This window comes from Mytilus galloprovincialis, chromosome 12 (genome assembly GCF_965363235.1).
Source record: "Mytilus galloprovincialis chromosome 12, xbMytGall1.hap1.1, whole genome shotgun sequence".
Lineage (NCBI taxonomy): Eukaryota > Metazoa > Mollusca > Bivalvia > Mytilida > Mytilidae > Mytilus > Mytilus galloprovincialis.
Genome location: NC_134849.1, coordinates 20,069,965 through 20,080,368, shown reverse-complemented (window position 1 = coordinate 20,080,368; position 10,404 = coordinate 20,069,965). Strand labels below are relative to the sequence as shown.

At 32.5% G+C, this 10,404-nt stretch overlaps 1 protein-coding gene across 3 annotated transcripts in view; it reads left to right on the top strand.

Moving 5' to 3' along the window:
- Positions 1–3,331: 3,331 nt before the first annotated feature.
- LOC143053522 (E3 ubiquitin-protein ligase UBR5-like) overlaps positions 3,332–10,404 on the top strand; it is a 57,202-nt gene continuing 50,129 nt past the window's right edge. For all 3 annotated transcript variants that reach the window (XM_076226315.1, XM_076226314.1, XM_076226313.1), the window contains exons 1-8: positions 3,332–3,437; positions 3,725–3,879; positions 4,313–4,504; positions 5,089–5,170; positions 5,679–5,801; positions 6,356–6,491; positions 6,892–7,082; positions 9,885–10,068. In XM_076226315.1, coding sequence (XP_076082430.1) covers positions 3,766–3,879; positions 4,313–4,504; positions 5,089–5,170; positions 5,679–5,801; positions 6,356–6,491; positions 6,892–7,082; positions 9,885–10,068 — 1,022 coding nt within the window. In that variant the 5' untranslated portion in view covers positions 3,332–3,437; positions 3,725–3,765. The remainder of the gene's footprint in view (positions 3,438–3,724; positions 3,880–4,312; positions 4,505–5,088; positions 5,171–5,678; positions 5,802–6,355; positions 6,492–6,891; positions 7,083–9,884; positions 10,069–10,404) is intronic.

The window sequence follows — 10,404 nt, the reverse complement described above, 5'->3', positions numbered from 1 at the left end:
GATTTGATCCCTACGCCTTGTCCTTAGAATGGTACATTAAATGATAGACATCATTAACTCATTTTTTTATTATTTTTTTTTTAGTCATGATCACTGTCACTGACAGAAAAAAAAGAATGTGTTCATAGTACTCGGATGCCCAACTCTCACTATCATTTTCTATGTTCAGTTGACCATTAATTGGGATTAAAACTTTGATTTCAAAATATATAGATACGAAAACTATTACTTTTGGGAGCATGTGAACAAAGTTTCAAGGTGGTTGGCAGTGGCGGATCCAGAAATTTTCATAAGTGGGGGCCCACTGACTGACCTAAGAGGGGGCCCGCTCGAGTCACGCTTTAGTGATTCCCTATATAAGCAACCAATTTTTCCCCAAAAAGGGGGGGGGCAGCGCCCCCCCCCCCCTAAATCCGCCTCTGGTTGGAATTCAACTTCATCAACTTCATCAAAAACTACCCTGACCAAATACTTAACCTGAAGCGGCCACTATCATTTTTTCATTCAGTGGACCGTAAAATTGGGATTAAATCTCTAATTCGGCATGATCAAATTCAAATATCGATGAATATGCAAGTTTTCAATAATCCAGGAGAATTGACATCCACGAAAAATATAGGAATCCACAGTAAGATTTAGGTTTTGATAAATTTTGGAAATGACATAAGGAAGTTATAAAACTTTATTCTTTGAATATGTTTCAAGCATATTACATGCATGCTCGGCACCGCTTTTTATCAGGAATTTTATATTTTATGTCTTAATATTCGGGTTTTTTCCATTATAATAGGTGGATTTTCAAGTTAATGAGAAAAATGCTTTGTTCACTAATTCAGCAATGCTTATTAACTGTTGTGAATGTGAGTTCCTTTCGGCTATTATTAGAATCTAGATTTACATCATTCATTTTCAATGTCAGAGTTCTCCTTTCATTCAAAAGGTAGATTTCCATGTTTGCTGGTCACTTGACTAGAAACTGCATTCAGTGATATTGTTTGTCTCAATTTACGCCTGAATTTCAGATTTTTCCTAATTACCAATCACTAAAATAAATGTCATTTAATACGTATTAAATACATGTAGCATTGTATGTAACTATCATATTCATGTTTATTTGACATTATGTAGAGTTAAGTACTATTGAGATCCAGGATTGAGGCCCCTCATGGGGGGTCCTAGTAATCACATAATCACCATTTGTTTGCCAATATAATCACATAATCATTAAATATTTGCTTATCTTTAGTAATCAAATAATCATAAACTAAAAATACAGTCCTAGGTAATCAAATAATCATGAAATATTTGGCTTAATAATCAAATAATCATTAAAAAAACGGCCAAGTAATCACATAATCAAAAACCCCATGAGGGCCCTCAGGATTCTGACTTGAATAAACAGTGTTTGTAACACACATGGTTTTATCCGTTTCTTTCCCTTCCCTTAAAAGTATCTTTCAGTTTGAAACTACCTGACAATCATACTGAGTTCACACCTAATTTGAATTGGATTGCATTGACATTAACTTACTTGAATTAGTTTAATTCACATTTGAAACGGTTTACATTAACAAACACATAGTTCAAATGCGAATCGAATGCAAGTGAATTGTTTGTCTATCTATGGTCAACATGTTGGGGTATGACTATACCACTTTTACCAATTTTAAGAAACATTGTTGAATTTTATTTATGGAAGCTTACTTTTCATTTATATAAATGTAAGATTAATATTTCTGAGGTTATGGATTGTCTCTACTTTTAAAGGGGGAGGATTCCCAGTTATTTAATATATTTAATTAAATTGTATTCAGGCGTGTAGCTCCCTATATGCCAACACGCAACTGCGTGCATATCAATTCAGCATGCAAAAAAAATATCAAAATAAAAATTTATAGCATTCGGCATGCAAAAAAAAATGTCAAAATAAAAATTTATAGCATTCGGTACGCAAAAAAAAAAAATAACGTCAAAATAAAAATTTAAAGGAAACACAAATATGTTGTTTATAATAAACAAATCATTTAAAAATTGTATGTTTTTCGAATATCATAAATACAGTTGTGAAAATGAATAATCAGTCCCTTGCTTTAATGAAAATGAAAAATCTTGCTTCACTAGTGCAGAAAATGAATAATTTGTCCTCTTAGATTACAAAAATAAATAACCGATCAAAAACAAATCCTCCTGCCCCCTCCCCAGAATATCAAATGGTCGACCTCTAAGTCTATATATAGGATTTATTCTGCGACAAGTGCCTCAAACCATGTATTAAGATTTTTGGATAAAGGACCACAATACCGGTACATGTAGGTAAAAGTCCAATTTAATATTAAATGTTTTAAGTTCTTAGACTACATTCATTCTGTGTCAGAAACCTATTCTGTTTTGACTATTTGATCACAATCCAAATTCAGAGCTGTATCAGGCTTTAATGTTGTGTCCATATTGCCCCAACTGTTCAGGGTTTCGGCCTCTGCTGTAGTACCAAGCTGCGCCCTGTGGAGCATCTGGTTTATTTCAAGGGTAGATGTCCCGACCTGTTTATTAGTGGAATAGTGAATCAGGCCATTACTCTTCTCAATTGTATTAATGCATACTTTTCATGTTGGGACAGTTTCCCTCATTTTTGAAGGCTGTCATGGTTGCCTATAATTGCTTTGTCATTTGAACATTTGTGGGTATTTGTCTTATTGGCAATCTTATTACATAATTTAATTTTTATACGTATCCATCCTTCAGAAAAGTTGTTCCAAATGTAATGAATCCCATCCAGGCTTGCCTTTATCTTCATTGGAACAATTTTTGGGATACGATTGCTTTCAAGCAATCTGTAGACTTATACTGGTGGCTCAGAGCATTGCCCTCACGTCAATCGTTTTATTTTAAACATTAAGGAACATCTCAGATTCTTATGATTGTCTTGCTTTAAAGGCACTGGCTGCGGTTACATGGAAATGTAACAATAATAAAAATATTATTGTTACATTGGGGACTAAATGCCGGAATGCATGGTTGGATAAGGAACCGATTAATTACGAATGTAACAATAATTATTGAAAGAGACCAAAAGATGATCTAACTACCCTGCTCCAAGACTGTAGATTACTAAGGAAAGATGACTTACAGGTGAGTTATAACCAATCAAAACGGATTTTACCATCTAAAATGAGATATAACAATAAATATATCGAAAAATTTGGAAAAACAACTCGCCTGTCTATTACTACAACTTTCAAACTTTTTTCAGTTGTAATATTTATGCTAGATCAGATGAAATTAAATAAACAATATTATTGATAGACAAATATTTGACATTTTTCAGGTAGTGAAAAGTGTAAATGCCCCACGCTTGCCAGATTGCTTCCAGAAAACCCCAAAGAAAGTGACATTATCAGAGAATGGTCAGATATTGGCTGTAGCTGTAGATTCTGAAGGTTTGTTACAGCTTAAACCTTTTATGTGTTCACAAATCGTGATGCATCAAAAAAGTTTTTAGAAGTCTTTCATTAATTTATTATACATGAGATCAGTTTGCTTTGAATTTAATCAGTAGCTTTTGTTAAAATTGTTCAATATTGAAATTTGAATCAATAACATGACTTCTTGAATTAACTCCAAATCCTAAATAAATCTAGGGTTGCCCAAAAATTGCAGAAAGAAGCTGTGCCCATCTTTTTTGGACTTCACTCACATGTAACTCGTTAACTTATTCTATTTTCAGGAATACATGTAATAGCTCGGTCAGGATCAAAACTTAGTTATATGGTCTACAATCTAACGTCTGGAAAGGTAGACCAAGATGCACCATTCCCAACAGATACACAAGCATTCATGGGAAGTCTCCGTAGTGACATCACACTTCACAACACTGGAGATGTAAGTGGACTATAGCTTTTGTAGTTTTGGTTATATTGAACTTTTTAGCATTAATTGCACATCACTCCAAGAGTTATTGCAAAAAAAAAGATTTTTTAACAAAGAAAAAGAAATTAAATTCACTCTGAAAAGCGGCATTCCTTCTCTGATCAACCTAGCATGATTTTACCCCTGCTTTAAAAAAGTACGCATAACATCTGTCTGTCTGTCCATCAGTCTCATGAAAATTTTTTGTCACATCTTTCTCATGAACTTCAATTCATCATAAGGATTTCTGAAATTTGGTTTCAAGGTTTATATAAGTCAGTCATACCATGTATTGCGTTTTCAGATTCATCACTCAACAACTTCAATACTTGGGCAGGGGTATCATCAGTAGAGTGCTCGCAGTTTCACTCGTTTATTTTGTAATTTTAATTTTTTATGTTTTCAGGAACTTCTAGTCCAGCTGAGAGATGGTAACGGTGCTATATATCCTCTTGCCAAGGATAGTAATGATGGGATACGTGATCCCATGTGGTTAAACCTTCCACCAATCAGATGCCTTGGAATGAGGGTCCAGGGACTTACCAATACTATACTTAATCAGAAAAACAAAGCCGCTGTCATTGTACTGGCTGTTGAGGTAGGTAGCCATTTTGAAAGGTGAATTGTGGGAAAAGATGGAACTTTATCTTGTACAATGCAGACCATTTGAAGTGTTGTTGTCAATTTTGAGTATATTTATCTTGTACAGTTGTAAAGTGTTTATAGAAAAGAAATTTCTTTTTTTTTCTTTCATAAATCTCATCTAAAAACATTTTATGCTTAATTGAAAATCAGAATTTAAAACCATTTCCTTGCATAGTTGAGAAAAAAATGAAGAAAAAATTATGTCTAGTTTATTTTTTCAAATGGCAATAATCCAATAGAAAGGGAAAATGTTTCACTTTTTTCACAAAAGGGTTCTATCATATCCATAATTCTCTTTTAAATCATAGGCTCAGAATCTTATTCTTATTTATGTAGAATTAAAGAAAGCTATGGTTTCGGACCTTACCATTGTACAAAATTACGTCTTTTTAAATATTTAAGAATTGTATTTAACTTAAGGTTCTCAATAACTTACAATAGAAAATAATTGACTTAAAACATCTGGTGATTTTTATACTGATTTTGTTAGTAATTTTAAAAAGGAACATTATGACACAACTACTGTTTTTATTTCAGCATCAAACATTGATACAACACGTTTTACGCTGTGATTTGGAGAAAGTCAAATCAATCCTGTCAACATTAGAACAAGAACAGAGTAATTATACTTAATAAATTTATTTTCAATATCAGAATGTTTCTTTCTCCACTTTCATGACTTTTGAAATTTTAACTCAGTTAGATTATTTTCATCCCCTCCCCCTTTTCAACAGAATTTCTTCTTTTAAATTATATTGCTATGTGATTTATTGATAGTTTTTTGTAATTTAAAAAAAAACAACTTACAAAAGATATAAAAAGAAGATGTGGTATGATTGCCAATGAGACACTATCCACCAGAGACCAAATGACACAGTAATTAACAGCTATAGGTCACCATACGACCTTCGACAATGCTCAAAGCCCATACTGCATAGTCCGCTATGAATTGCCCTGAAATCACAAATGTAAAACAATTCAAAGAGAAAAACTAACAGCCTAATTAGTGTACAAAAAAAATGAATGAAAAACAAAATGTAACACAGCAACAAACGACATTCACTGAATTACCCATTAGTATATTTATAAGAAGTACCAATATTTACATTTATATTTTTTGTGTACAGGTACTCCTGGCGGTCAGAATCAATTGAAAGATATATTACATGAGCACTGTGATGGCAACAGAAATATTATACATACATGTGTAGCTATGTGTGTACCAACTTCAAATAAAGATTACGACGCAGGTAAATATAACTATACACTAGTACTATTCTGATAGTGACTGAATATTTTAGATACAAAAAACAGAAAATACATGAATGTTTATGAAATGTTTTGGAATATTCCTAATAATCAAATGTTGCAAATATGTTTTAAAAATTGGGTCTTCAAATATATAGATTTATCAAGAAATTTTAAAGAAAAGTTATTATTTTAATGCCCACAAGTTATAAAAGCCTGTATTAAAGGTTAAAAAGCCAAATAAGTTGGTTTACTGTCCAATTCACAATGAAGGTATACTTTTTGATAGCATTAGCATTAAACTAAACTTGGGCTTAGAAAATTGATAAAAACTGCTGATGGACTACTTTCAAAGAAAGAAATAACCACAATTTACCATAGGTTAATATCAATGGTTCATAAATAAAAATATCAAGTGATTCCTGATGTAGAGATTTTTGTAAAAATTGTCGCTTGGGTCAAATAAAAAAGAATTCAATCCCAAGTCTGAAAATTACAGAATAGGATAGCAAAATAACACTTGCATGTATTATGACTGTCGTCTGCTTAATTTCAGATCCACCCAGTCTGCCTACAACAACATCGTCTAGTAGTCCTTTCACATCAGCTCTAGAGGCTATTAATGCTGTCAGTAGTGCAGTGGATGCTTTAGCTGCAATTCAGTCTAGAAGTTCTCATTCTGAGCCTCGCAGGTAAGATTCTAAAAGTGTCAGAAGTTGTCTTTTTGTCCTTAAAATTTAATGTTATATGAGATTTGTAGAAAATTGAAAAAAGTGTGAGAAATTGTGGTTTTAGTGAAATCTGCATTCAGATATATATCAGATACTAGAATGTGACTATATTATTTCAATAATGACCAAGTCGCATTATTTCCATAAAAAAAAAACTTGCAATAATGTCTTTATTTAAAATACATTGAGTAATTGGATACACAATAAAATAAGTAAAAAAATTATTTGATTTTTTTTTTAAAGATTGATAGAAAATTATAGGAAAGATTTTTTTGTGTTTGAAAATGCAAATCTATTGGAGTAAAATAGAAAATAAGAATAATACCATGATTATAAAAAATAAATGGAATTAAATTTGCAGTGTTGCTAATAGAAATGAGATGATAAGAGATATGATGAGGATAACTACAGTAGCCAGACCTGGGAGTAGTACAGGGTCCAGAGCAGGATTGGACATCAGTGATTCAGACCGAGAGAGTGATCCAGGGATATGTGTTCCTACATTGTCATGGCCGCCAGACCCACCAACTTATGCTGAGTCATTGTATATGGGTAAATATTCAAACATTAATCATATAACTTGAGGACTACAATAAATAGAGATATTATTTCTTTTCTGTATTTAGCTATACTTAAGGTCCTTTTTGATTTGATCAGCTTTTCAATGTTGATTGTTCCTAACTAAATTAAAACACTTGTGTCTAATCCATTTGTTTTTTTACAATAAAAAATGTTTAAAGTAAAATAACTGAAGAGACATTGATTGTCAAAATGTGCTTGTAGTGCAATTAAATTCTTATTTAGGGGGAGGGGCTTCAATACTTTATTGATAGGAGTGCCGCTGGGTTTCTGCATCATTTGGGTTTCGTTTTGTGTGTAATGTAACAGTGGAATACCAAAGTGCCAAAAGAGAGAAAATTGGTTGATAAAACACAGCCAGGAACACCAAGAAGGATGACAGACAAAGTTAAGAGGACTTTATATATCATTATTGTTTGACGTAAATTTTATATAGAGGTTCTGCAAAAGGAAATCACGAATTCACCAACATTCCAACTGACTTCATTTTCAGAAAACGACATCTGTAACAAACATAAACTTTTAGCTACTTCTTTACAAGCAGAACCAAACACAATGAAAGTCCCAACTATGTACTGGCTTCCGAAGCTGCACAAAAAACCTTACAAATATAGATTTATTTCATCTTCCAGCCATTGTTCAACTACTAAATTGTCTGTTTTACTTACTAGTACACTTGGTACAATAAAAAACCTGATAATAAATTGTTCAAATAAGGCCTTTGAAAATAGTGGAATTAATTACTTTTGGAGTGTCAAAAACTCGTTGGAAGTACTTGATAAATTGCATGCATATATTGGTGATTTTGAATCTGTTCAAAGTTTTGATTTTTCTACCCTATATACCACTTTGCCTCATATTCTTATTAAGAAAAAATTCACATCCCTAATTAACTGGGCATTTAAAAAGTCGGAATGCGAGTACATATGTTCAAACTCTTTTAGATCATTTTTTAGTAGCAATAAACAAAAGAACCATGTCAATTGGACATGCTTTGATACTATTTATGCACTTGAATTTTTACTTGATAACATTTTTGTTCGCTTTGGAGATTCCGTATATCGTCAAGTTATTGGAATTCCAATGGGGACTAACTGTGCACCACTTATTGCGGACCTGTTTTTGTATTGTTATGAGTTACAATTTATGACTAAAATTAGCAAAGACCCATCAAAACAACATTTGATACAAAAATTTAACAATACTTTTAGATATTTGGATGATATATTGGCTCTAAATAATGACGACTTCAGTATGTATACTAAAGAAATTTATCCTGTAGAACTTACTTTAAATAAAGCTAATGATAACAATGACCACTGCCCTTTCCTCGATCTTGATATCTATATCATAAACGGGAAGCTTAATACAAAAATTTATGATAAAAGAGATGATTTTTCATTTCCTATTGTTAATTATCCATTTTTAGATGGTGACGTTCCCTTGTCACCATCTTATGGTGTTTATATATCTCAACTTGTACGATTCGCTCGTGTATGTAACAATGTATTAGATTTTAGCGAGAGAAATTTATGTATTACTGAAAAATTATTACACCAGGGTTTTCGATATCACAAACTGGTCAAAACATTTACTAAATTTTATCACCGGTATAAGGAAATAATTCGTAAATATAACTCAACATGCAGACATCTTATACGTTCAGGTATTTCACATCCAAAATTTTATGGAAATATTCTTTATAAAGCACAAAAATGTCAGTATTCTCCTCAGAAACTAACAAAACCTTTAAATAGACTTATTAAAAGGGGATATAGTTACGATACTGTTGTCAGGTCATTAAAGATTGCATATTTTGGCTTTAACATTGATTCACTGATAGGGTCTTTGCATCGGAACTAAACACATTTATTTATAAAAAAAACAGTTGTTGGCATGACACGGGTTATGTTCTTCTCATATATTTTATGATAGTATGATACTAAACCCCTAACGGGAGGGATTGTACCTGATATTCATATGATGAAGACATAATCTTTCAATCAGTTTAATTGAGGTCTGGAGCTGGCATGTCAGTTAACTGCTAGTAGTCTGTTGTTATTTATGTATTATTGTCATTTTATTTATTTTCTTTTGTTACATCTTTTGACATCAGACTCGCACTTCTCTTGAACTGAATTTTAATGTGCGTATTGTTATTCTTTTACTTTTCTACATTGGCTAGAGGTATAGGGGGAGGGTTGAGATCTCATAAACATGTTTAACCCCGCCGCAATTTTGCGCCTGTCCCAAGTCAGGAGCCTCTGGCCTTTGTTAGTCTTGTATGATTTTAAATTTTAGTTTCTTGTGTATAATTCGGAGTTTAGTATGACGTCCATTATCACTGTACTATTATGCATATTTTAGGGGCCAGCTGAAGGACACCTACGGGTGCGGGAATTCTCGCTACATTGAAGACCCATTGGTTGCCTTCGGCTGTTGTTTGCTCTATGGTCGGGTGGTTGTCGCTTTGACATATTCACCATTTCCTTTCTCAATTTTATTTATTGACCTTATCATTTATTTCTGATAGTTTTACAGACCTATTCACATATTTTCAAGCTTGAAAAGGTGACCTACTCCAGTTGCACATCCTATCACCTTGTATATAGGAAGTGCACTCAGGAGGCATTTCAAAAGTCAATACAATTGAAAAGCCAAAACTACAATAAAAAAAAGGTTTTCAAATGTTTGTAGGGTAAAATAATGACCTCTTAAAATATGCTATTCATTAGCTGCAGACTAATTTTAAAACATATGCATTTGTATTTGTAGATACAGGTTTACCCCACCCTGCTGGTAACATGGGTCCATTGGGTCCTCCAGAGTTCAGCACTGTGTGTGTTCCTCCAGTGAAAATGGATGAGAAAGAACGCAGGAACAAAGCCAATCAAATTCTTAAAATACTGTGTGATTCTCCAGTATTACAGCAGCATTTACCAGGTCTTTTGTCTGCAAAGTAAGACTACTGTATTGGGGCATATATTATATACTCGATTTATAGCCCAAGACACATAATTGGTAGGGTGGATCTGTATTGATATACATTACTTTATGCTTTTTAAAAACCCTTAGAAGGGATGATTTTATGATTATGTAAATATTGTGTGAAAAGCAAAAGAAACCCTGTTATTACTGACAGCTATATTTTAGCTGCTTTAATTTATTATTTCTACCTTTATATCTAATGTGGAGCAATTTATTTATGATATATACACAGCTATTCAAGTTACAAAACAATGTGTCTAACCATTATTAAAATTTACACAAGTAACAAGGTACTACATGGTGTTTG